The 27693-nt window shown below is 39.0% G+C and overlaps 1 protein-coding gene across 1 annotated transcript in view; it reads right to left on the reverse strand.

Annotated features, from left to right (window-relative positions):
* Nucleotides 1-27693, reverse strand: part of SH3RF2 (SH3 domain containing ring finger 2) — a 311164-nt gene that overhangs the window by 5606 nt on the left and 277865 nt on the right. Inside the window, exons 7-8 of the mRNA XM_053719846.1 lie at nt 24289-24518; nt 6845-7176 (exon numbers count right to left, since the gene is read on the reverse strand). Coding sequence (XP_053575821.1) covers nt 6845-7176; nt 24289-24518 — 562 coding nt within the window. The remainder of the gene's footprint in view (nt 1-6844; nt 7177-24288; nt 24519-27693) is intronic.

The raw sequence follows: 27693 nt of genomic DNA on the forward strand, positions 1-27693 counted from the left end.
GTGTAACAGATTTTGGGGGTCATAGTTAGAAAAAGTGTGTTTTTTTCAATTTTTTTCCTCATATTTTATAATTTTTTTTATAGTAAATTATAAGATATGATAAAAATAATGGTATCTTTAGAAAGTCCATTTAATGGCGAGAAAAACGGTATATAATATGTGTGGGTACAGTAAATGAGTAAGAGGAAAATTACAGCTAAACACAAACACAGCAGAAATGTAAAAATAGCCTTGGTCCCAAACGGACAGAAAATGGAAAAGTGCTCTGGTCATTAAGGGGTTAAGCTAGTGACAAGATTTAGACAATAGAATCACATATATAATTTGATATGGATAAATACTGTGTGGATAACAAGTGAAAGTTAATCATCTATAAAATAATTAATGTCACATTCTCTGTTCATCCCTAATGGCATTCTAGTGTTTAAATGTAGGATCCAGAACAATTCTTTTCTATCCAATATTTTACATCTGTTGCCTCCCCTCATGGGAACTTTAGCAAGGTCTATGACCTGGACTGATATATTAGCCTTCCCTGTAAAATGTATGCCATTGAAGTGGCTTGCTATAGCTGAATCTTTAACATAGTTTTTGGTGTCTCTGATGTGTTCCCCTACTCTCTTTTTAAGTTCTCTGGAGGTTTGACCTACATATTGGCTTTTGCACAAGTTGGGTGCTGCAGCTTGCATAAAAGCCAATGTCAAATGTCTGGGTTGTTATACTGGATGTAAAAGAGTTACCTGGGAGAATAGAAGTACAGGTGTGACTATTTCTACCGCCACATTTGAAATTACCTATATGAGTTAACTATCTAGATGTAATTATTGATTTGTTGTTTCTTTTAACCATGCTGGGGGATAGAGTTTGTGCCAAAGTTTTTGGTTTCTTTGGCACAAAGCGGCAATTTTTAACAAATGGTTTTAAGATATGATCACCCGAAAGGAGGTGTATATGTTGTTTAAGTATACTAACAATCTTGTCGTATTGGGAAGAATATGCGGTAGTAAAGACCACGGATTCTGTAAAATCATTGCTCATGTTGTGATGTTTCTGATTAGCATGTTTGTTAAATGTTTTTATTTCCTTACAACACTTTTCTAGAGTATTTTGCTTATACCCCCTTTCAATTAGTCTGTTTTCTAATTCTGTAGATTGTAATTCATATATCTCATCTGACTTTGTGTTCCTCCTAAGTCTAATAAATTGCCCCTTAGGTATTGCTTGTATTAAATGCTTAGGGTGTTGTGAAGTGGCGTGCAAAATGGTATTCCCAGCAGTAGGTTTTCTATAGGTCTTTATGCATATTTTATTTTCTTGGATCTGCAAAGTGAGGTCCAGAAAATTGACCTCTGTCTGACTATAGTCTCCTGTGAATTTTAAACCTATGGGGTTGTCATTTAAATAGTGCATGAATTCCTGGAACAAGGAATCAATAACCGGTTTCTTTACTATAAAAAGTAGGTCATCTATATAACGGACGAACAAAACAATAACCTCACACCAGGGGTTCATGGAACTATATAGATATGTGCGCTCCCACCAGGCTACAAACAAATTGGCGAACGATGGGGAAAATGTAGCCCCCATCGCTGTGCCACAGATTTGCTGGTAAAATTCATGATCAAATAGGAAGAAGTTATGTGAGAGTAGATATCTCAAAATATCTCCTATGTAATGCTTATGAATATCATCCAAGCCTAGGTCTCTTTCCAAAAAATGTTCAATAATTTCAACCCCTAAAAATTGCGGGATGCAAGTGTATCAGAAGGCACCACCGCCTGAAGAACCTTTCTCCCAAAAGAGGCCTCAGCCGAGGCAAAAATATAAAATTTGGAAAAAGTATGCAGAGAGGACCAAGTTGCAACCTTGCAAATCTGTTCCACAGAAGCTTCATTTTTGAAAGCCCAAGAAGAGGAGACAGCCTAGTGGAATGAGCTGTAATTCTCTTAGGAGGCTGCTGTCCAGCAGTCTCATAAGCAAAACGAATCATACTTCTCAACCAGAGGGAAAGAGAAGTAGAAGTAGCCTTCTGACCCTTACGCTTTCCTGAGAAACAAACAAACAGGGCAGAAGACTGGCGAAAATCCTTAGTCGCCTGTAGGTAGAATTTTAGAGCACGCACATCATCCAAGTTGTGCAACAGACATTCTTTATGAGAAGATTGAGACAAAGAGAAGGAACAAAATTTCCTGATTAATATTTCTATCAGAAACCACTTTAGGAAGAAACCCCAATTTAGTACGAAGAACCACCTTATCCGCATGAAAGATAAGGTAAGGTAAGGGGAATTACACTGCAAAGCCGAGAGTTCCGAAACTTTTGGAGCAGAAGAGATAGCAATAAGAAACAAAATCTTACAATATAGCAACTTAATATCTATGGATCCCTGTGAATGGGAACATGAAGGTTTGCATCCTTCAGGTCTATGGTCATCATGAACTGACCCTCTTGGACCAAAGGAAGAATGGAACGAATGGTTTCCATTTTGAAGGACGGTACCCTGAGAAACTTATAGAGGCACTTTAGGTCTAAAATGGGTCGAAAAGTAGACCCTGTTCCCTTACTGGAACTGGAACAATCACTCCCAGAGAGGAAAGGTCCTGAACGCAGTTCAAGAATGCCTCTTTTTTTACCTAGTCTGCAGATAATCTTGAGAGGTGGAATCTGCCCCTGGGAGGGAAAGTTTTGAATTCTATTTTGTAACCCTGAGATACTATGTCCACAGCCCAAAGATCTGGGACATCTCATCTCCACGCTTGACAAAACAGGGAAAGTCGACCCTTCATGCTGACTTAGACTCAGCTGAGGGTTTCTTTGATTGCTTCCCCTTATTCCAAGACTGACTGGGCTTCCAAGAAGACTTGGACTGCTCCTGCTTGGAAGAGGGAGAGGAAGACTTTTGACCTTTGAAGTTACAAAAGGAACAACATTTTTTTTTACATCCTTTGAGTCTGTTCTTCTTGTCTTGTAGTAGAAAAGACCCTTTTCCACCCGTAATATCAGACATTATTTCTGCCAGACCAGGTCCCAACAAGGTCTTACCCTTGTAAGGGAGCGCCAGAAGCTTGGACTTTATTTTAGCCACAATGCCCTGCGGGCTAGGACAGTGAAGCCAGACATCTTGGCTCCCAGTCTAAAAACTTGCATATTAACATCAGAAATAAAGGAATTGGTTAGTTTGAGAGTCTTAATCCTATCTTGCATCTCCTCCAACGGAGTATCTACTAAAATTGATTTAGACAAGGTGTTGCACCAATAAGATGCTGCACTTGCTACTGTGGGAATACAAACCGCAGGTTGCCATTGAAGACCTTGATGAACATACATCTTTTTCAAATAAGCCTCCAGCTTTGTGTCCATGAGATCCTTAAAGGAGCAGCTATTCTCTATATGGATCGTAGTTCTCTTAGCCAGAGTAGAAATTGCCCCTTCTACTTTAGGCACCGTGCGCCATGACTCTTTAATGGATTTAGCAACAGGAAACATCTTTTTAAAGATGGGAGACAGGGAGAAAGGTATCCCTGCCTTCTCCCATTCCTGTGAAATAATCTCCATCACATGGTCTGGAACAGGAAACACTTCCACAGAGGAAGGAACATCATAGTATTTATTAAGTTTACTAGACTTCTTAGGGTTGACAACAGAAGTATTGGAGTCGTCTAAAGTAGCCAATACCTCCTTTAACAGTACACAAAGGTGTTCAAGCTTAAATCTGAAGTTTACTTCTTCAGTATCAGATGAAGGAATTATACTGTCCGAATCTGTCCGAATCTGAGATTTCACTTTGAGATTTTCCCAGCATAGGAAATGCAGATAATGCTGCAGATACCGCAGAATATACCTGTGCAGCAAAATTTGCAGGCAAATAATCTCCTCCAAAAATAATTGCTCTCAAAAATCAACCTCTCAAGATTATCTGCAGACTAGGTAAAAAGAGATGCATTCTTGAACTGCGTTTAGGACCTTTCCTCTCTGGGAGTGATTGTTCCAGTTCCAGTAAGGGAACAGGGTCTAGGATTCTATTGAAATCTGTATGTGGTTCCCAAAAAAGAGGGAACTTTTTGACCCATTTTAGACCTAAAGTGCCTCTACAAGTTTTTCAGGGTACCATCCTTCAAAACGGAAACCATTCGTTCCATTCTTCCTTTGGTCCAAGAGGGTCAGTTCATGACGACCATAGACCTGAAGGACGCATACCTTCATGTTCCCATTCACAGGGATCCATAGATATTAAGTTGCTATATTGTAAGGTTTTGCTTCTTATTGCTATCTCTTCGCTCCAAAAGTTTCGGAACTCTCGGCTTTGCAGTGTAATTCGCCTTACCTTATCTTTCATGCGGATAAGGTGGTTCTTCGTACTAAATTGGGGTTTCTTCCTAAAGTGGTTTCTGATAGAAATATTAATCAGGAAATTTTGTTCTTTCTCTCTGTCCCAATCTTCTCATAAACAACGTCTGTTGCACAACTTGGATGTTGTGCGTGCTCTAACATTCTACCTACAGACGACTAAGGATTTTCGCCAGTCTTCTGCCCTGTTTGTTTCTCAGGAAAGTGTAAGGGTCAGAAGGCTCCAGGAGGCTGAGAGGAACTGCAGGGCATTGTATGTGACACCATAAAGGCTTGGGATGTTTGAGGAGAAAGCTGTGGCATTGCCTGAACAGCATCATCCTGAAAGACATTGGGCTCAGAGGGCACCAATTTATCTTTAAATTGAAGTGTTCTAGCTAAGCATGCAGCACATAATTGCATAGGCAAAACAATTTGTGCCTCAAGGCATAACAAGCATTTGTCAAAAGACACAGAGCCTTGGTCCATGTCCGTAATACTACATAAAAAATTCCCCAAATTATAATTTTTTTAAATACACTGTCACTTTAAGAATTTTTAATACCACAGCCTCATAACGTTATGCAAAAATTCTTTAAAATAATAAAGAAATCAGGCCCCCTACAACTCAGACAGGCTGAGATATCCTTACGTAACACTTATACACAATTTGGCTGCCAGAAGTCATATAGTAGATCGTATAGTATCATATAGTAGATCGACACTGAAGAGACTGAAATTCAATGATGCCGCTCCACTGCGTGAATATCCGACAGCAGAGAGAAGTCACATGACCGGCAGAGAGAGGAAACTACACAGCAAGTAAAAGGCGTGCGTTTCCCCCTACAACACCGGAATTTAAATTACACAAACGTTCAAGCAGTCTGTCAGCCTGTTCTAGAGCTACGCAAGCAAAGAAAACCAACTGCCAAATTTTAAGTTTATACATAAATACCTGTATAAAACATAAGCCACACACATACTAATAAAGTATTTCAACAAAATTAGGAGGAAAAACATCCCAATAAAGGGAAGATTAACCCCTAGTTTCAACATACATAATGTGCATGCCCACTGCCAAAGAAAATCCTGTATAAAGGATTTTAAAAATGTCCCCATCTACTGCATATGACATATTCTTCTGAAGTGCAAGTCTCCAAGACCTAGAAGACAAAAGCACTTACCTGCAGTCTAGCTATCCAGCAGGACGACAGCTCACAAGGCGTGAAAGGACACATACTACTTACAGAGACCTGTAGAAAAAGTAACCAACTTTGGCTTTCTGTACCATGGGCAGCAATGTGTTAGGAAACAAAGCAAGGACTACCTCACAACTTCCTAACTGCTTAAAAGCCACCACTACTCTACTGAAGAGATTGACGTGGACTCAGCTAAACCCAAATCCTTGCTTGCAGGGACAAGTACCCAAAAAAGGAATTGATTTCTTCAGACACCAAACTTCACCTCCTCTATTGACAGAGGCAAAGAAAATGACTGGGGATTATGGGTAGGGGAGTGACACTTAACAGCTTTGCTATGGTGCTCTTTGTCTTCTCCTGCTAGCCAGGAGTGATAATCCCACTAGTAATTGAATGACGTTGTGGACTCTCCATATCTTAGGAAAGAAATAGTCTATTACTTTAAAGGGATACTAAACCCAATTTTTTTCTTTAGTGATTCAGATAGTGCATGCAATTTTAAGCAATTTTCTAAGTTACTCCTATTATAATTTTTATTTATTTTTTAAGCAATTTTCTAAGTTACTCCTATTATAATTTTTATTAATTTTTTTTCTTTCTCTTACTATCTTTATTTAAAAACAGGCATGTAAAGCTTGGGAGCCAGTCCATTTTAGGTTTAGCACCCTGGATAGTGCTTGCTTATTAGTAGCTACATTTAGCCACCAATAAGCAAGCATAACCCAGGTACTGAACCAAAAAGGGGATGGCTCCTAAGCTTTACATGAACTGGAAAAGGTATGAATAAAGGAGCACCGGATTTGCGATAAAAACATCTTTATTCCAAATTATTAAAAAATATTATAATCTTCAACATACAAACATGGGGATATTAGGCAGGGTTCCCCCAGCTAGAACCTAACAACGGCTGATCCTAAGCTTTACATTCCTGCTTTTCAAATAAAGATACCAAGAGAACAAAGAAAAAGTGATACTAGGAGTAAATTAAAAGTTGCTTAAAATTGCATGCTATATCTAAATCATGAAAGAAAAAATGTGGGTTTAGTATCTCTTTAATATGTATAGCTTTGTGAAATGAAGGGAGAAAGGAACTTATTAAAGCTGAGGATGCAAACATTTTTTGAACAAGAGATCATTGTCCCAAGTTGTAGGGTAGTAGAAAATAAGGGAGGACTCAATGGGCTGGTTCTTATCTACAAAAAAAATATACTCTTCTATGTTTAACCCTTTGAACTGGAAACAAAAATGTATACCACATAGTGAGAATTGGCAAACATAATGGTGGTTGCAAAAATATATTTAATAGTCATATTAAATACCTTATCGGAGCTGCTCTTGGGTGTGTCTGGCTTCACTAATATAGACGGAGGAGCGGATGTTGGTGGTTTTACTGGTTGTTCACTTTTGAACAAAATTTCTTTGGCTTCCAATGCCACATAGCTGGCAGCAGACAGTCTCCTGAAATCAGTTCCTCTACCGACAAGGGAGAATGAATCATATGAGTGGGTTGGTCTTGACGTTTCAGGACTTGCGCCAACATTTGAATGAGAGGAAATAAGGAGCTGCTGTGTTTGTACAATGGCTGATGAAGGTCTAGTAATGGTAGATATGGCAAATGGGCTGCTCTGAACACTATTTTGAAGCGATAAACCTGAGGTGAGAGAGATACGTGGTTAGATGCAACAAAGAAAAAATGACTTTAATGTTCCTGTAAATGTATCTATTATGAATTATCTATTAGTATCTATAGTATCTATTATTATTGTATGATTTGATTACATTTCCTTTGCCATAGTAGGTGAACCTGTTATTTCGCCTGTATTTTTTTTTTACTGTTATGACAAATGTTTTAAAAATATTTAATATGTTTTCAAATGCAATTAGAAAGCTGACAAAACGAGATATGTATACCTATTTAGTATGTTTAAATACAATATAACTAATTAAGGGCTAGATTAAAAGTGGCGCGCAAATATTTGCGAGAGGGTTTTTGTGATAGTTTTTGCAATTGCGATTTACACTAGAATCAGAGCTCAGGTTAACTGTTTAACGAAATTAAAAAGTTGCACAAAACACATCAAAAATACATTACAAAGAACTCATAACACTGTTTCATAAATATTATTAAAAAAATATTGCACAAAAAAAGGCTCAAAGATATTAGATCGCAGGTGTTAGAAGAAAAAAAAAGGCAGCCAAAGGGCTTTAATATTGAGACACATACATATACATTGCTAAAGATATATATATCAGACGCCCACCCCAGACCCTTTTCTGCTGCTAATCATAGCCATTTGCCCAGTAACAATAATCTTAGAAGCTTTTATACTGTATTGTCAATAAATATTCACCTTTGCTTTGAGCTCCCTGTCTGGACCTTTCTTCGTTTCACTAGTTTCACAGCGATGGAGATCGCTATTATGGACAAAGCTTGGCAGTGAATTCCTTTCCTTTCCTCTGGCAACAAGACTCTTGGGACGCGAGTGCTGTTTGGACTACACGCGCATGCTGAGACTAGGGAGTGATGTCATCAGCAGCAGACGGAGGATACACGCTGCAAGCACACGCTGAGGGCTCACAGAGCCGGGAGAAAACAGCGTACCAGCGGACAGATCCGGGAGAAGAAACAGGAGTGGGGCACATACCGGGTTAGCAGGTACCGCACAATACGGATACTTATACACAATTTTCTATGCTTTATAAGGCTGAATTTTGATTAAAGTTTGAATAGTTAATCCGTATAGGTCTGTTCGGTACACTACCCACAATAGTATTTTTGCCACCACACTGTTTCACTGTTTCACTGATCAATGTCCACAATGTACTCCAACAAGAGCCTGCATACCCAAGTTGAAATAAAGTAACCAGGACCTACCCGTATGAGACTGAATCTTCTAGCTCTCTATTTTTATTACAAGTAATCACTCACAGCAGTCACCAGGCAGGATCCAGTAATATTACTTATTGCTTTTACAACGCCACAGGAAACCCTTAAAAAATAAAAATACGTTTTATAGAATCAACCCCACTGAAGATATAGGTACCATAGCTCCAGACACTACTCCGCAACATGATTATTTCAACATAACAGAGGCTAGTGACTTCTTAAGCCTCTATACATTGGAGAGGGAAGGCTTGTGTGAGGAAGCGACTATTGATTTTCATAAAGGCTTCAAGCCCAAGTCAGTCTTTTACCCTACTCAATGTAGGGGTACTGCTCTAGAGTCGTTTCAACCACGTATGGAGGAAGATCTAGTTAGACTAGATCGGGAACAAAAGGTAACAAAAAGCAACCTGACAAGGGGACAGAGACTGGCTTTGAATAAACTACGGAACAGAGAAGACATCATAGTGAAGCAGTCCGACAAAGGGGGCTCTGTCGTTGTGTTGGACCGTAAATATTATATTTCCGAGGCACAAAGACAACTTCAGGACCATGAGGTCTATGAAAAGTTACCGGGGGACCCCACACGGCTTTTTGGAGCGCTACTATTAGACCTGCTAGATGATGGCAGGCATCAAGGCTTAATTGATGATGATACCTTTGATTTCCTGAATACTAAACATCCTGTGGTACCGATATTCCATCACCTCCCCAAGGTACAAAAGTCCTTGGAGGAGGTGAAAGGACGGCCCATAGTTTCAGGAATAGGGTCACTTCTTGAGAATTTGGGCAATTGGCTCGAATCACTATTGCAACCACTGGTGTACAAACTACCGTCTTTTCTAAGGGACACTAAACACCTATTAAATATATTGAGCACTTGCGAATGGGATGATCACATGTCATGGCTGGCCATTGATGTGGTGGGGCTCTATTCGGCCATCCCACATGAACAAGGCCTATTAGCCACCCGATATATGCTTGACACATTCAGTGATTACTCGGCTAACCTGAAAAGCTATATTCTTCAAGTATTGAAATTTTCACTGACACACAATTATTTCGAATTCTTGGGTGATCATTACCTACAAAAGAGAGGCATGGCCATGGGGGCCAAATTTGCCCCAGCCTATGCAAACATCTTCATGGGCTGCTGGGAGCACCAATACATCTACAGCGACCAAAATCCATTTTTTGGATCTATTATCGGATATAAAAGGTATATCGATGATCTCCTATTTGTGTGGTCTGGTACACAATCAGACAGTGAAATGTTCGTTAACTATCTCAATAACAATGAAGTTGGATTACAATTCACCTTCACTTTTGAGAAGAATGAGCTTCCATTCTTGGATCTAGTTCTAACTGGACTTCCAGGGGAAAACAGAGTAAGCACCTCATTATATGTCAAACCAATTTCGTCTAACACCTACTTGCATGCCAGAAGCAATCATCCTCCGCATACCAGCTATGGAATAGCCAAAGGGCAATTTTTGCGAATTTGGCGCAACTGCTCAGAGGATGATAGCTTTCTGGCAGAAAGTGAAATACTAACCAAGAGGTTGTTGGAGCGTGGATATGACACCAATGTGGTGCACAAAGCACTAGACGATGTCAAACATCTCAATAGGAATTCTCTCCTTGAGATTAGAACAGTAACAAAGGAATCAAGACAGAAGCCTACCTTTGTGACTACCTATATTCCCCAATACTACTCTATCTGCAAAATATTGCGCAAAAACTTGCCAATTTTGTTGGGAGATGATTTTCTTAAAGAGGATATCAAGAATGGTTGGTTTTGCGTAGCAAGACGAAATACAACCATCGGTAATCAAATTTCGCCATCAATGCTCAAGAAATCGAGACCACAAAGCAGTTGGTTGTCACAGAAGGGGCATTATAAATGTGATAACAGTACCTGCAAGGCTTGCGGGTATGTCACCACTGGTAAATTTTTCCAATCCCTGGCTACACAAAAAGTGTACTCATTATCACAATGTACAAATTGCAGATCGACTTTTGTGATCTATATGATTACATGCAGCCTATGCCAGAAGCAATACATAGGGTGCACCTCCCGTGAAGCCAGGGAGAGGATTCGTGCTCACCTAAATGACATCAAAAGGGGCATAACACCTACTGGATCCTCCAAACACTTTGTGGATGAGCATAACAAAGATATAAGCACATTCACCTGGACTGTAATTGATCAGATAAAAAGGAAGCCTAGAGGTGGAGATAGATCGAAGGACCTACTTGCCAAAGAGGTGTTCTGGATCTTCACCCTAGGCAGTCGGCAACCATCCGGTCTAAACATTGAGACGGATCTGATCAATCACTGGTAACGGATTGCTCCTTACCTGTCTTCTAATATAATATAATCTCCAAATAAGTAATTGAGTAAAGTCACTATCTGCATTAAAGTATTAAAATATACAAATGTAAATACACGTACTTTCTTTTGCATTCATTCAGTTGAGTTAGTTTGTTTCAATTTAGTTTATTTAAATCAGGAACCAGAGTTGATCAATTGGAGGGCATTACTACATTATGACATTATAAAATTTGGATTTGCAAAAGATAAAGCTAGTATAGCTAAAAGGATAGAATCCAATAATACAATTGTTGTTGTGATTGGTTACATGCCCTCCCGTTTACCAACTAAGAACCACTTTAAGGTTACTGAAATATGTACCCAGTACTTAGCACATTACCCACTGTTCACCAACTTAGAATTAGTGAGAGTTGAACAAGACACAGTTGCTATTATCTACAATTAGTAGCAAAAATGTATGATTACCAACAAGATTTTGTCAATATATATCATACAATGTGATTAGATTAGTAGTTACTATTAAATATAAGAATATAGAAATTCAATTATTAGATTAGTTTACACATCTTTTTCCTTCACTTATTTATCTATTAATCTATTAGTTTATGGTGAATAGGGTACCAGCATGGCTAAATACATACAAAAAAGCAAATAAGTCAGAGAATTACTATTCTGTAGCATAGGGCATTTAACTTTACACAGGTAGTTCTCCAGAGTAGGTACACGCCCACTAGTAACATAGGCAGGTCAGGTTATCCAATAGTAAGTTAGCATAGTCTATATCAGTCAGAATAGGGCATTAGGGCAGTATTCTGTCTATGATTAAGGCTCCAAAGGAGCTGAAACGCGTCAGACGCCCACCTCAGCCCCTTTTCTGCTGCTAATCATAGCCATTTGCCCAGTAACAATAATCTCAGAAGCTTTTATACTGTATTGTCAATAAATATTCACCTTTGAGCTCCCTGTCTGGACCTTTCTTCGTTTCACTATATATATATATATATAAGATGCTCAAAACAGGTTCTTTTATTGAAGGAATAACGCATATAAAACACACACAGCGGCTCTGCAAATACCATTTAGAGTATTAACTTGCAGGCAGTAAAAGTAACATGGCCAGATAGATGAGGGCTGTTAGGAGCACAGATGGTGGGCTATGTCTGACGCGTTTCAGCTCCTATAGAGCCTTACTCATAGACTGCATAATGCCCACTTCTAACATGCAACTTTAAAAAGGCTGACCTAACTTATTATTGGTTGTGATAAAGCCCAATTCATGCAACAGGTGTGTATACACATTAGGGAGGGACTGGGAGTTGCAAGCTTGATTAGAGTGCAGACTGTTAAATGTAATATGTACAACGCTCACACCCTCTCTTGACAATGTCTGCTCATAGAGAGTTAAAAACATAGAGAGAAAGAGAGTGTGGTAGGTAGTACTGGTCGTATCAATAGCTGCAGTCTAAGGGTAACCCATCTTTAGATACATTTGTAATGAAATTGGTGCAAACATTAATAACATTGAATGCGGTAAGGCATTAAACATTATGTAATTTTGATTTTTGGTAATTATGTTATCTAATAGCTTTCACATTTTAAATGGCATAGAGCCAATTTGTGATAGCATAATATATTGTATATATGTGTACTATGAACACTCATATACTTATATATATACTGAATTACCTATGTTGTCTAACTTATCAGTTATAATAATAATACTACATCTAAACCTGAACATAGTTATTACTAACTCTGAGGTGTGTTGGTAAGTTGCCTAAAGTAAGGGCATAAGCATGAATACATGCTTAGTACTAATTAAGAACTTAACCATAAAACTTCATGCTATATGAACATAAGGTTTGTATAGTAATGGTTGATTTGTTCTGTACCTATTTGGAAAATTTAAATACTAAATGACCTACAGATGGCAATTCTTATAATTATTATAATGAATTATATTTAAGGTTAGTGCAAATACAAGGTACTTTTGCTATGATAACTTATTTTAGATAAAAATACTATACTCAATGCACAGAAAAAAAAAAAAAAAAGATAAAAAGATGGGTGGCCCTATATTAATATTGCTGCTGGTATCTCCCTGTGGTATGCTAATGTCCACTAGACCTCTATCTGAATATCCAATGAATCATAATCGTTCACTGGAGCTATTCAGGCATTATTAATGAAGATACCCTCCCCGTGGTCTCTTTGTAATGTGGTCTATGATCAACCATGTAAAATTTCTGACATCTCTATGATGCACTTCTATGAAATGCTTGGCTGCTCCTGTGGTTAAGATACCCCGCTCAATATCATTGAGGTGGGCTTGTATCCTCTCTCTTGCCTCTCGAGACGTGCAACCTACGTACTGCTTATCACATGCCAAGCATGTGATCATATAGATAATAAAGGTCGTTCGACAGTTTGTACAGTGGGAGTGTGAATATACCCTTTGTGTAGCTGTAGATTGGAACGTCCTATTTACACTTACATACCCACAGGTCTTGCAAGTGCTGTTATTGCACTTGTAGTGCCTTTTTTGGGTTAACCAGCTGCTTTTTGTTTTTTGCTTTTTTAGTAGGGAGGGGGATACTCGGTTCCCAATTGTTATATTACGCTTGGGGACACAAAAGCAACCCTCCCTAATCTCATCTTTCAAGATGTCATCAGCTAGCAGAATCGGGAGATTTTTCCGCAAGATTTTGCAGACCTGATAATACTATGAGCTATAGGTGGTCACAAATGTAGGTTTATTCCTGGGAGGCTTTTGTTTAGACTTTTCCTTAAGTAGGGTAGACCTATCTTGATGTAAAACATCATTGAAGGCTCTGTGTATGGTCTTTTTATTGTATCCTCTCTCTAGAAATTTTTGAGTAAGCAAATGACTCTCGTGCAAGAAGCTGTCATGCTCGGAGCAATTACGCCGTAATCTTAAAAATTGTCCCTTTGCAATCCCATAGCTTGTATGCCTGGGGTGGCAACTCCTAGCGTGAAGGAAAGTATTGGATGTAATCGGTTTGATACATAGTGAGGTGCTTACTTTATTCTCCAAGGGTTTTCCTATCAAATTGACATCTAAGTATGGGACCTGGACTTTATCAAAGCTGTGGGTAAAATTTAGACCCACCGTATTGTTATTGATATACTCACAGAAGTTTGCTATGTCTTCTTGTGTACCAGACCATACAATTAGAAGGTCATCAATATATCGTTAGTAACTAGTGATTGATGATAAGAAAGGATTCTGATCAGAGTATAGGTGCGTCAACTCCCACCAGCCCATGAAGATATTGGCATAGGCTGGTGCGAATTTCGCACCCATAGCTGTCCCTCTCTGTTGGAGAAAGAAGCTTCCTGAAAACTCAAAATAGTTATGAGTTAACAGAAATTCTAACACTCTCACTATATATGCCTTAAGGTCAGTGTTGTAATTGCTGAAATTATCCAGCATATATCTTGTGGCTGCTATCCCTTTATCATGTGGAATGGCCGAATAAAAACCAACCACATCAATCGTTAGCCAGCCCATTTCATAGTTCCAGGTGTGGTCTTGCATCAGTCTCAGGAGATGTTTGGTATCTCTTAGGTATGATGGCAATCCATATACAAGGGGTTGTAGTAAGGACTCCAGCCAATTTGATAGGTTTTCAAAAAGGGATCCTATTCCCGAAACTATCGGGCACCCTTTCACCTCCTCCAAAGATTTATGAACTTTGGGGAGGTGATGAAATATCGGTACTACAGGATGTTGAACATTTAAATAATCAAATGTTTCATCATCAATAAGTCCCTGGTGTTTGCCATCATCAAGCAGATCCAGCAGGAGGGCCCCAAAGCGTTGTGTTGGATCCCCAGGCAATCTTGTATATACTTCTTTATCAAGTAGTTGCCTTTCTGCTTCCTTAATGTAGTAGGATTTATCCAAAACCACTATGGATCCCCCCTTGTCAGACTGCTTGATGATTATGTTGTCTCTGTCTTGTAGTTGTTTAAGAGCCTTTCTTTGTTGTGTGGTTAAATTATCATGTTCCCTGCTCTGAGATTGTAGTGTTTCTTTCTCCAGCTTCAGGAGATCCTCTTCCATCCGTTTTCGGAAGCTCTCTAATACTTGGCCCCTACACTGCGTGGGGTAAAAAATAGATTTTGGCTTGTAGCCAGTATGGCTATCTATTACTACTTCATCTGATGTATTTTCAGATTCCAACAAATGTAAATTTAGGAAATCCCTTGCTTCTGCTGGGTTAAGATAGTCATGCCTAGCACTTGTATCAGGTATGTGGAACTCTTTCTCTGTAGCGGGGTGTAGTTGGTAAAACTTTTTAAGGGTAAGACCACGTATAAATTTATTTATGTCAATCAGTGTGTCAAAGACATTAAATTTTGGTGTGGGAACAAAGTTGAGGCTTAAACTCAAGACATCTAACTCCAAATTAGTTAAGGGGACACTAGATAGATTTATAATGTTGGATCCTTGTATTTGTTGGGCTGTTTGCCTCTCCTCAATTGATACTGGTCTCGCTGTGACCCCTGTCTTGTGGACCCTCTTCCTCCTCCTCCTTCTCCTAGTCCCTGAGCCAAATGAAAAACCTGTTGGCTCCTGGTCTCATCCACTGCCTGTACTGACTGAGCTTTCTTGTATTTATTGCCCCTAGGTGGCTTAGGGGCATCTGATTTTTTTAGAATAGCTCTATTGGGTTATAATTTGTCAGTGATCTGGATATTGGATGCTGTAAGGCCAGATGGAATAGGCTGTGAAGGGTGGGGGGGGCGGCTGTGTTGTGATGTTGTCAGGTAATGCTTCCTCCTCATCAGAGGATTGTCCACTGGACATAAATGCCACAAAATCCTGAAGGTCATCATCTTCATTAGACTCTGGGTCTGTGTCCGAAAATGACACCTTTTTGTCCATCTTCTTTCCTTCTTTGAGTTGTTTGGACTTGTTATAGTTTGCTGATTTCTTTTTTCTTGAGTTCCTCTTAGGGTTCCAGTTATATATCCTATTGGCTTTGTAATCATCTAAGTCTCTGGAATATTTTTTGTATTTGATGATATCCAGTTCTTTCTTGGTCTTGTCTACAGTAACTTGTAGAATGCTATCAAGCTTGGGATAATCAGTATGTTCCATGAAAGTATTGAGATCTTTCTGTATACTCACAATATTATCTCTGGCCTCTGTTAACTTGGTTTCTTTATGTTGAATGATAAGAGCCATTAGCCTCAAAGAGCATTCTGTCAGTATATTGTTCCATTCTGTGATGAACTTTTCATCTGTAGTGATAAATGCAGGCAGTTTTTTAATTCGTAGACCTCTAGGAATCATGCCAAGAGATGTGTACTTTTCTAGAGTCCGTTTGTCCCACCATAATTTGTACTCCCTGACAAGAGCATTTTCCATAGCCATAAGACATCTGCGATGTCTAGCAAATTCAATTTATTTTCAAATGTATCTTCCAAACTTGGTCTATTCCCCTCCAGGGTAGCCACTGTTGGCATAGAATAAAAACGATGTGCCATGTTACTATAGCTGTGTATAAAGTTATAATTGCGCTATACTGTGCAGGGCTATATATATATGAGCTAGGAAAGGGAGGGCACTCTCAGGATTTATATACATCAAAGTTAGTTTATTGTTTATAACAACAACGTTAGAAAGTCATAAGGATAGGTCGACGTTTCGGCTTACATAGAAGCCTTCATCATGACAGATGAACAACTCACAACGGTGACTAGCAGCCGCACACAACACCACCGGCACAACATTATTTATACAGTATATATATATATATATATATATATATGTGTATACATATGTATTTATGTATGTATATTTGTATATGTGTATTTACAGACATATATACACATATAAGCACATAAAAACATATGTACACATATATAGACACACACACACACACACACACACACACATATATATATATATATATATATATATATATATATATATATATATATATTGAGTCGGGACTATAGCACTACAGGCTGTGACTACGGATCTTGAATCTGAAATGCGTGGGCCAGTTTGTGCTACACCCGAGACTGCACTATGCTCTTTTGTTTGCTGACTACCCATGTCCTCTTTTAACATTTGAAGAAATAAAGACAAGATTTTTATATAAACAAGCTGATGGATGAATTTTTTTCAAATTGTTCAAAGTTCCAATTATCCGGACGCTATATGCTATTACATACGGATAGGAGCAGGTGTACCGGTATTGCAGTGTTCTGATTTGCCAGAGGGTAGGTCACGTGAGCGTGACGTAAAGGTACGGAAGATCTGGAGCCACGAGGAAACGCTGACAAGCAAAATAGCCGGACAGACCCTGGTAGCCGAACGCTAAGAGTGAGAGAGACGGAGTCCCCACTTACACACGGCACAAGGTAAAGGCTACCAAGGTAATCTTTGTGATAGTGGCACAGAACTTTAATGATGGATATCTGTTTTAAATGACATAACATCGGAGAACAAATTAGAAATATATATGTTACCTTGTTCCCCTCTGTAATATCACTGCACGGACACCTTTTGAAATTAAGGACACTATTTTATACATTTAAGTATTGGGTCAACCCCTCACTGTTTGCATTATATCTATACCTATACATAATTATGTATATATATATATATATATATATATATATATATATACAAATAAGTATAGATGTATAGTGTACCAAAATACCATCAGATACATAGAAATATGTATTTTTAAATAAATAGAGCATATTCTGCTATGTGCATAACATTGGAATGTGAAATATTCATATTTTTATGTAGGGTAAGCGCATATGAGTTCGGATTAGCACGCTAGTCAGTGTTTTTCCCCCCACTTTTTTCTCCATTTACAACAATGGGGAAGAGATTATCTTTTGCACGACAGTCTAATTGCGCTAGAAGTAACCTGTTTGTGTGCGTCAGGTTAACGTGAGTGCGATAACTTTTTACTTTTAACTAATAATACCAGCGTAACCTGACATGCGTTAAAAGTTTACTTCTATTGCAATTGGTGCTATAGCGGAAATGGTAAATACCACTCCACTTGTAATTTGGCCCCCTATTATGGTTGCTTGACTTACTCTGTGATCTGGAAGACAATTATTATTATTATTATTATCGTGAGGAATAATAGTATACAAACTATTAACATCCAGGGTGACCAAAATCTCACCCTGTTGTATTGTTACTTTCTGCAATTGTCTAATAAAGTAATAAATTGTCTAATAAAGTAATAGGATATCCATGTACTGTGCTACTAGCTGTAACAAAGGTTGTACAGCAGACACTATGGGTCGACCTGGTGGATTATCTAACCTTTTGTGAATCTTAGGGACAGTATACAAAATAGGAATCCTAGGATACTTAGTTGTACAAAAATCCCTTATGTGCTCAAAAATGTGTCCTTGTTCAAAGCCTAATTTTATAAGATTGTCAAGCTGTCGTTTGTATACACCCGTTGGATCTGTTAACAGTGAAGTATATGTGTAAGTGTCCGCAAGCTGTTCAAGGATATCTGTCCTGTAGTCAGAGTAATTCAACAGGACAATGGCCCAGCCCTTATCCGCAGGCCTAATGACTACAGAAGAGTCTCCTTGAAGAGTTTGGATAGCATCCCGTTCTTCTTTAGTTAGGTTGTGTTTCCATGGGGTATAGATTCTCTCATTGTATAACTCTTGGGTCACCAGGCGTATAAATGTTCTAGTGCTAGGGCTACAATTTGCAGGTTCAAAAGAACTCAGAATTTTACATTTAAGTTCAATGGGAGATTTAGGGCAGATGGTCTCTGTATTTTGGAAAAAAAAATTTATTTTCAAAGTTCTACTGAGTTTGTAGATGTCCAATCTTTGATCAAACTCAGAAGTAGAGGTACTAGGCACAAAAGATAGTCCTCTATTAAGCACCTTATACCGTAAGGGTATGAGCACTGAGGTTAATGACTATATCCTCTGATGCCCTTGTCTGGGGGGTCTGTACCTGGTGCCCCGCCCGCCTGATGTGGGGACTATTGTGCCTCCCCCGTGTGACTATGTAGTCACCCCTAAAAAATGACTAGGAGTAGAATGTAGTCTAGAGGGGTGTTGTAAGCTAAATTGGTCCTGCTGACCATATGTGCCTGGTGATGCATAAGTTAGACTGGTTTGATATCTTTCTGTATCAGAGGAATCCCCTCCACTGGTATCCACTGTATCAAACCTCACCTTCCTAATCCTCTGTCTCCTCCTAGGTTGGCTGGTTTGTGATGTGGTGAGCCATTTGTAAACCTTTCCCTGTGCATAGTCAGTATTAACCATTTCTAGCTTCCTATTTTTGAATGTTATAAGTTCATTTTGATATTTGTCAATTTGTTGTGTGATTTTGGACAGCCAATTCTCCTGTTGGTCATTGGTCAGGGTACTATTATGAGAAGCTTCAAATGAATGAATTTCAATTCTAACCTTACATACAGTGGGTAAAAAAAAAAAAAGTATTTAGCCAGCCACCAATTGTGCAAGTTCTCCCACTTAAGAAGATGAAAGAGGCCTGTAATTTTCATCATAGGTATACCTCAACTATGAGAGACAAAATGTGGAAACAAATCAAGACTATCACACTTGTCTGATTTGGAAAGAATTTATTTGCAAATTATGGCGGAAAATAAATATTTGGTCAATATCAAAAATTCATCTTAATACTTTGTTATATATCCTTTGTTGGAAATGACAGAGGTCAAACGTTTTCTGTACGTCTTCACAAGGTTGTCACACACTGTTGCTGGTATGTTGGCCCATTCCTGCATGCAGATCTCCTCTAGAGCAGTGATGTTTTGGGGCTGTCGCTGGGCAACACAGACTTTCAACTCCCTCCAAATGTTTTCTATGGGGTTGAGATCTGGAGACTTGCTAGGCCACTCCAGGACCTTGAAATGCTTCTTACGAAGCCACTCCTTCATTGCCCCGGTGGTGTGTTTGGGATCATTGTCATGCTGAAAGACCCAGCCACATTTCATCTCCAATGCCCTTGCTGATGGAAGGAGGTTTGCACTCAAACTCACACGATACATGGCCCCATTCATTCTTTCATGTACATGGATCAGTCGTCCTGTTCCCTTTGCAGAGAAACAGCCCCAAAGCATGATGTTGCCACCCCCTGCTTCACAGTAGGTATGGTGTTCTCTCTCCTCCAAACACGACAAGTTGTGTTTCTACCAAACAGTTCTACTTTGGTTTCATCTGACCATATGACATTCTCCCAATCCACTTCTGGATCATCCAAATGCTCTCTAGCATACTTCAGATGGGCCCAGACATGCACTGGCTTAAGCAGGGGAACACGTCTGGCACTGCAGGATCTGAGTCCTTCGCGGCATAGTGTGTTACTGATGGTAGCCTTTGTTACGTTGGTCCCAGCTCTCTGCAGGTCATTCACTAGGTCCCCCCGTGTGGTTCTGGGATGTTTGCTCACCATTCTTGTTATCATTTTGACCCCACGGGGTGAGATCTTGCGTGGAGCCCCAGATCGAGGGAGATTATCAGTGGTCTTGTATGTCTTCCATTTTCTAATTATTGCTCCCACAGTTGATTTCTTCACACCAAGCTGCTTGCCTATTGCAGATTCAATCTTCCCAGCCTGGTGGAGGTGTACAATTTTGTTTCTGGTGTCCTTCGACAGCTCTTTGGTCTTCACCATAGTGGAGTTTGGAGTGTGACTGTTTGAGGTTGTGGACAGGTGTCTTTTATTCTGATAACAAGTTCAAACAGGTGCCTTTAATACAGGTAATGAGTTGAGGACAGAGGAGCCTCTTAAAGAAGAAGATACGGATCTGTGAGAGCCAGAAATCTTGCTTGTTTGTAGGTGACCAAATACTTATTTTCCACCATACTTTCCAAATCAGACAATGTGATTGTCTGGATTTGTTTCCACATTTTGTCTCGCATAGTTGAGGTATACCTATGATGAAAATTACAGGCCTCTCTCATCTTCTTAAGTGGGAGAACTTGCACAATTGGTTGCTGACTAAATACTTTTTTTCCCCACTGTAGTATGTCAGTTACCTCTTCAATGACTAAGAGTATTAAATCTAAAGAGCATTTATTAAGGATAAAACACCATTTCTTCCTAAATTCTGTGTTTTCTCTGCCTATAGTAGGAACATTGTGCACTCTAAAACCTCTGGGAATATGTCCAGTCCTATAATAGTCAGATAAATAACTGCCATGTAAGGCTAAATCCACTTCTTTTTTTTTCAATTTAAGTAAAGTATAATAAAGGTTTACAGGAGTCTCACCAGCTGTTCTGAAGATGGGTGCAAACAGAATGCGATTGGCATCATCTTGGGTGTATGAAGCTGTACCAGTCTGCGCCACTCTAGCTTGACAAGTCATGTCCTCCACCTGGTGTCCAAGACAAGCTAATTGTGTCTTCAGACCCAAGATTGTCCTTTGCTACTAACCTCCAGCCAATGGTGGGATACAAAAGAGGTACCAACTTGAAAGATTTGCTGGTCAAGACAGACCCAAAACGGTGCTACACCACAGGCACAAGGAGCAACATAAAAGGATCATACCGCTGTCTTGGTTGTACCGCCTGCAATGGTTTAATTAACACCAAATCTTTCCACCATTCACACACCAACCATAATTTTGTCATCAGACATTCCATCTTGTGCACCACCACTCATGTGGTGTATTTATTGTTTTGCCCGTGTTCCAGTTTCTATGTGGGAAAGACGTCTGGAACATTAAGGGAACGCATGGCCAACCACAGGCACGCCATCAGAATGGCACTTCATAAGGGTGACTCGGATCAACCCGTAGCAAGGCATTGTGCCAGGAAAGGTCATTCCATCTCTTCAATCCGGTACATACTTATAGATCATGTTCCTATCTTGGAGACGATCGAAACAATATGTTATTAAGGCATGAGGCACAATGGATTTACCGGTTGGGTACAATTTATCCTCGTGAACTGAACACAACCTCAGACTTTAAGGTATTCCTTTAGCTCTGAGTTGCACGACACATACTGGGGGTGCGTCCCCATGAAGCAGTGACTCTGTTTTGGTGTTAGGTGTGTAGAGATCCCACTTGTTGGTGTCTCCGTTCACTTTATACTCACAGCACACGGGTGTGGAAGCATTTGGCATCCCTCTCTCTGTGTGGAAGTCCTGCCTCTCACTGGTAGACACTCATTTTAAGACGCACTTTTGGAGTAGGTTATTCAGGATACTAGTTAGTCTATATGGATGGACGATACTATATTAGTGGTGATCCAATATACAGTCGCATTGACATAAGATTATATGTTATATCATCACCTGAAGATATTATGTTGTGCATTGTATATTTATAGAGTAAATCTTAAAGATACTGAAGGTATGTGATTAGATCTTGGTGAGAGGCCCAACAATGCTTGTGACATGTCATGTCTATCTATTTCTGGTTGGCACTATAGTACTGAATCTAGTAGAAATTTACTTTGCTGTATAGCTTTACCCTATTTAAAACTGAACAGTATTTTGTGACCGTTAACCTCAATTGATCAGTTAGGTCACTACATGGCAGAAACATAACCTGTTCTTCAGTACACAGGAATTCATTGTGTAATATACTGACACGATATAGTCTTGATGCACTTCCTTTATTTTTATTAGATTCTATCAAGATACACACTCAGGGAATAGGTAATGAGTTAACTCAAATTACGAAACTTGCATGACAATTAGGATGTGACATGCAGTTTAGAATTCCTACCCTGTGACATTGTGTGTATTGTATACTAAGACAGTATAAATATTTTATTAGTATATATTACACATACACGTATAATCACTGTAACAGTTTACTCTGTGTGAGGTTTGGCAGCGTATTCAGCTGTATCCATAGCAACCGTGTACACAATGGGTTGCCTCGTTATTAATTATTTTCCCTTCACATTAAGGAACTAACATGACCTTATTTTGCACGTATGTTACTCCAGTTGTAGTAATTTACCATTGTGCACTTAGTTTAACAATGTTGTTGATGTTAAAACAATTATTTACATTATTTACATGGCCCGGAAGTGACAATGTTACACTTCCGGGTCCGGCTGCTCAGTGGAATGCAGGATGCGTTCCATTCACGGAGGTTTGGCGCCGTTTGGGTAAAAGGTTTGTTAATTTGTATAGCACTATAAAAGGTTTGTTTTTTATCACAGATGTATGCTGACAAAGGGGACTAGATCCCCGAAAACGTTCCACATTAAAGTACTTGTACTTGTGTTTATGAAAGACCTGTGAGTGCAATCTTATATATATATATATAAAAATAAGTATAGATGTATATTGTACCAAAATATCATCAGATATATACATAGAAATATGTATTTTTAAATAAATAGAGCATATTCTGCTATGTGCATAACATTGGAATGTGAAATATTCATATTTTTATGTAGGGTAAGCACATATGAGTTCGGATTAGCACGCAAGTCTGTGTTTTCCCCCCCACTTTAACTTTTTACTTTCAACTAATAATACCAGCGTAACCCGACATGCGTTAAAAGTTTACTTCTAGTGCAATTGGCGCTATAGCGGAAATGGTAAATACCACTCCACTTGTAATTTGGCCCCCTATTATGGTTGCTTGACTTACTCTGTGATCTGGAAGACAATTATTCATTTACACTGTTCACTTCATGTTACTTATGATTCACTTTCCAAACATATCAGTTTCTATAGCTAAAGACGAAATGGTTTGTGCTGTTTCTTTTAATTGCAGAAGAAATCAAGTTTATTGAAATCATGATATAACAAACATTGTGAAAGATGCAAACACTGCACTGTTATTGGCTTGTTATTTGATTAATGCAGTATATAGTTTATTTGTGATAATGATTAACAGCAGATAAGGTAATTATCATATCTCACTATGGGCCTGATCATCTAAAGCTCTCAGCTTTAGTGAGATTATGAGTCTTGTCAGTACTGAGAGTCCCCCAAAATTTTAGAGATTCAAATTTTAGCTTGAAAGCTCACTTTGCAGGCTCTGGATGTGAAGGTGAAACTCTTATCTTACAATATAATGATAAAAAAACTGTTTTGATCATTAGGCTCTAAGGGAGTTATCAATAAAGATTTTAAAAAGATAGACATGCAATATTTAAACAGAATATTTTATAATCTAGGAATTGGTGAGACTCCAGATGTTGGAGAGGGAAGAGAGGCTAGGCTGTTGGTCAATTTAACTCAATCTTTTGTAAGTAGGGGTCACAGAACAGAGTTAAAAAGGTTTATAAAAATGCTGACAAAGAATTTACTCGGAAAACCCTGAAGCTGTTTTTCAGTTCAAAGATTCAAAGCATAAAACAATGTGTTAAATGAGCCACTACGTTTTGCTTTATCTTACACAACATAATTGCATTACAATGCATACAGATTAGCAATGAGAATGTGAGAGCTGCTGCAGATATTTAGGTCACTTGCTAGTGTAACAGTTTGACTTTCTTGCTGACATCTGAAATCTATGAAGTATGAGAAGAGAATTGATGCCGCAATAACTGTTTTACATACGTTTTTTGATGCTACTGCCTGCACGCCTTTGAGCGACTGGTGCCATTACAGCTGAAGAGCTTGTGTTCTTTTTGACTGGTTCCACTACAGCAGTTGGCACAAAGACAGATCTGACAGTTCGGACGGGTCCATAGTCTGTCACGCTGCCTTGTGAAGAAACAGAAGCACTGCTTGAAACCCAATTACCATGATGAGACGAAGGCCGAAACTCAGAATAATTCAGAGATTTCCTGGAAAAAAAAAAGAAAAAAAAAAGGGTAAATTTCTTTTAACAATTATGGAAACAATCTTCCTTTTACTATTAAAACTACTAAAAAATGAAAAATAACCTTCTAATATGGCAAAATTTGAAAAGCCGATCATTGATCGCTCCACATCCTTCCCCAACCCATCATTTGTCAGGTTTATTCTGGGATCTGGCCAACACCCACACAAGAGACTGGGAACTAAAGGGATTTGAGACCATAACCGATCTATATGATCAAAGCTCGAAGCTTAATGCAAACATGATATCTCTCAGATTTGACCCAATTCCTTCTTGGCTGCCATTTGAGCATCTCCGAGTCCTTAGTTTCTTGAGGTCCTGGGGGTTCCCCACAGAATCCATCAGGAAAGATACTCCGTGCAAGAGTCATTGGAGGAGTGGTTCCAAACTCTCTAAACCCCTAACTGTTCACTACAACTTTCTCCTAGCAGATCTCATTTTGGGGCTACCATGGCAATATAGAACATGGAGCAAAGAAATGGGCATCACCTTCTCTGATCAAGACTGGGATATGGCTGTCTCCCTTACCAAAAGAAATGTACATTGTATTACTATGATGGAAGTATATATTAAGCTCCTCCTGAAATGGCATAGAACACCAGCCAGATTAGCTAGAATGTATCCAACGTCCTCACCGTTATGTTGGCGGGTATTTGGATCGATAGGGTCAGACCTACATATATGGTGGGGATGCCCCAAGCTTAGCCCATTGTGGGAGGAAATTGGGAGACTGTGCAAATCCCTGAAGCTTATGCCTTCAATATCGACATGTAACGCCCTACTACACATTATTGAAAACACGGTTCCCGATACGTCAAGGAGGCTGCTGATTTATATATTCATGGCTACCAAATTATGTATTGCTCGAACAAGGAAGAAGCCTGACCCTCCACGTCTGGCCGAGATTAATGCAATAGTTGACTATACGGCTGGGATGGAAAAATACTTTTACAACTCCATTGACAAAATGGAAAAATATTGGCTGGTCTGGAACATTTGGTTACACAAATAAGCGACCATAACTATTTTAATTTAAGAGGTTAATTAAAGAAATAAAGAAACAGAATGCCTTTTTCCCCCTCTATTTGTGTGACCCTTCTCATTCTCATCTTCTTTTCTTCCACCCTCCTATATTCCTTTGACCCAAACACCCCCCTCTCTTTCCCCTTCGACCTATATCTAGCAGGTATAGACCCTCCTGTGTTACTGAACTGATGATATTACTTATTATTATCCACCTTGAAGTTACATCAATCTAGGCAACTAAGAAATTGATTAACCATACCATCACTTTAGCTTACTTCTTCATTGTTAAACACCTGAATCCCTCCCTTTTTTGTTTGAATAGGTGACATGATACAGATGACCACAATATGTTGTTTTTACTAGAATTAAACTATGTAATTATTTGCAACTTGACAATATTATGAGCTGTATTATTGTTTTGTAACTATTTGTCAAAATCAAAAAACTTTTGAAAAAAAAAAAACTACTAAAAAATAATAGCAACATTTTTTAGGTATAAAATGCTAAAATCAATCTATCTAGCTATATCAATATCTTTATCTATCAGCGCTACATAATGTGGTGACACTTTTTAATAATATATATATATATATATATATATATATATATATATATATATACATACAGGGAGTGCAGAATTATTAGGCAAGTTGTATTTTTGAGGATTAATTTTATTATTGAACAACAACCATGTTCTCAATGAACCCAAAAAACTAATTAATATCAAAGCTGAATAGTTTTGGAAGTAGTTTTTAGTTTGTTTTTAGTTATAGCTATTTGAGGGGGATATCTGTGTGTGCAGGTGACTATTACTGTGCATAATTATTAGGCAACTTAACAAAAAACAAATATATACCCATTTCAATTATTTATTTTTACCAGTGAAACCAATATAACATCTCAACATTCACAAATATACATTTCTGACATTCAAAAACAAAACAAAAACAAATCAGTGACCAATATAGCCACCTTTCTTTGCAAGGACACTCAAAAGCCTGCCATCCATGGATTCTGTCAGTGTTTTGATCTGTTCACCATCAACATTGCGTGCAGCAGCAACCACAGCCTCCCAGACACTGTTCAGAGAGGTGTACTGTTTTCCCTCCTTGTAAATCTCACATTTGATGATGGACCACAGGTTCTCAATGGGGTTCAGATCAGGTGAACAAGGAGGCCATGTCATTAGATTATCTTCTTTTATACCCTTTCTTGCCAGCCACGCTGTGGAGTACTTGGACGCGTGTGATGGAGCATTGTCCTGCATGAAAATCATGTTTTTCTTGAAGGATGCAGACTTCTTCCTGTACCACTGCTTGAAGAAGGTGTCTTCCAGAAACTGGCAGTAGGACTGGGAGTTGAGCTTGACTCCATCCTCAACCCGAAAAGGCCCCACAAGCTCATCTTTGATGATACCAGCCCAAACCAGTACTCCACCTCCACCTTGCTGGCGTCTGAGTCGGACTGGAGCTCTCTGCCCTTTACCAATCCAGCCACGGGCCCATCCATCTGGCCCATCAAGACTCACTCATTTCATCAGTCCATAAAACCTTAGAAAAATCAGTCTTGAGATATTTCTTGTCCCAGTCTTAACGTTTCAGCTTGTGTGTCTTGTTCAGTGGTGGTCGTCTTTCAGCCTTTCTTACCTTGGCCATGTCTCTGAGTATTGCACACCTTGTGCTTTTGGGCACTCCAGTGATGTTGCAGCTCTGAGATATGGCCAAACTGGTGGCAAGTGGCATCTTGGCAGCTGCACGCTTGACTTTTCTCAGTTCATGGGCAGTTATTTTGCGCCTTGGTTTTTCCACACGCTTCTTGCGACCCTGTTGACTATTTTGAATGAAGCGCTTGATTGTTCGATGATCACGCTTCAGAAGCTTTGCAATTTTAAGACTGCTGCATCCCTCTGCAAGATATCTCACTATTTTTGACTTTTCTGAGCCTGTCAAGTCCTTCTTTTGACCCATTTTGCCAAAGGAAAGGAAGTTGCCTAATAATTATGCACACCTGATATAGGGTGTTGATGTCATTAGACCACACCCCTTCTCATTACAGAGATGCACATCACCTAATATGCTTAATTGGTAGTAGGCTTTCGAGCCTATACAGCTTGG

Source organism: Bombina bombina, chromosome 6 (genome assembly GCF_027579735.1).
Source record: "Bombina bombina isolate aBomBom1 chromosome 6, aBomBom1.pri, whole genome shotgun sequence".
Lineage (NCBI taxonomy): Eukaryota > Metazoa > Chordata > Amphibia > Anura > Bombinatoridae > Bombina > Bombina bombina.